Below are 1,031 nucleotides of genomic sequence, written 5' to 3'. Positions count from 1 at the left end.
GCGCGCCCAGAGCCCGCGCGGGGCAGACTCGGCGCCGGAGCGTGGCCGGGAGCGGAGGCGCGCGGGCCACGCGGTGACTGCAGCAACTGACATGGCCCGCGGCCGCCGGCCACACGCGCCGCCGCGGGGACCCAACCAGGAGGGAAACGCAGCCACGCCGTACCTTGCCGCTGGCCGTGCCGCCGCTGACGCCGATCAGAAAGGGCTCGCCGCCGTTGGGCTGCTGGTGATTCTGCAGGGTCTGCTCGCTGTCCCCGGCCATGGCTCGCGCCGCCCCTCCTCCCGCTGCTTGTGCGAACGGACGCACGCTCCGCGCCCGCGCCCGCGTCAGGCTCCCGCCCTTCCCGCAGCCGCTGCTGGGCGCCGGTGGGCCGAGGCTGCAGCCGCTCGCTGCCAGCCGCTCGGAGCCCGGTGGAGGGGCTGGGTTCCCCGGAGGAGCCGAGAGTCTTGCTCTGCCCGCAGCGCCCGTCCCGGTTTACATCCCAGGCCGAGGTCAGCGTGATGCTGCTGCTCCAATCGGGGCGGGCAGCGCGCTGCTATTCGCCGAGGCGGAGACGGCGAAGCGTCTGGGCCCCAGCCCCCGCCCCTCCCGGGCCCCGCCGCCGCCCGCGGTCTCTGGGAAAGGTGTGAGCCCGACCCTCCGCCCCACCCGCCGATTAACCCCTTCCCCAACTCACTCCGGCGGACCCCGGAGAAAAGGAACAAGTTCTTCTGTTTTAATTTGGTATGATACCACCTATTTGAAAAGGGATAAATAGCTAGAAGGGATTGATAGGCTTAATAATTGAGAGAATGCTCCAGGTTTGAGAAGTAAAATTCGAACCAGCTTGGAAAATTGAACTGAAACAAAGAGTTAACGTCATTGACCCATTATCCAGACTAAAAACTTGTGTTTTCAGAAAATGAGATATTTCTTCCCCTCGCGTTTGCCAAAATAATATCAGCCGCTGGCTTTATGTATTTCCTATCTTGGAAACCCCCAAGCCCTCTTTAGCATGCCTGTCCTCGTGAGACTCCCTAGAGGAGTGATT

At 63.5% G+C, this 1,031-nt stretch overlaps 1 protein-coding gene across 1 annotated transcript in view; it reads right to left on the bottom strand.

The window, feature by feature from the left end:
* UCK2 (uridine-cytidine kinase 2) overlaps positions 1-262 on the bottom strand; it is a 78,969-nt gene extending 78,707 nt beyond the window's left edge. Inside the window, exon 1 of the mRNA XM_008586060.1 lies at positions 164-262. Within this exon, the coding sequence (XP_008584282.1) occupies positions 164-262 (99 nt within the window). The remainder of the gene's footprint in view (positions 1-163) is intronic.
* Between the last annotated feature and the right edge of the window lie 769 nt (positions 263-1,031).

This window comes from Galeopterus variegatus, unplaced genomic scaffold (assembly GCF_000696425.1).
Source record: "Galeopterus variegatus unplaced genomic scaffold, G_variegatus-3.0.2 Scaffold3815, whole genome shotgun sequence".
NCBI classification, from domain to species: Eukaryota; Metazoa; Chordata; class Mammalia; order Dermoptera; family Cynocephalidae; genus Galeopterus; species Galeopterus variegatus.
This window is presented reverse-complemented; position numbering and strand designations above follow the sequence as displayed.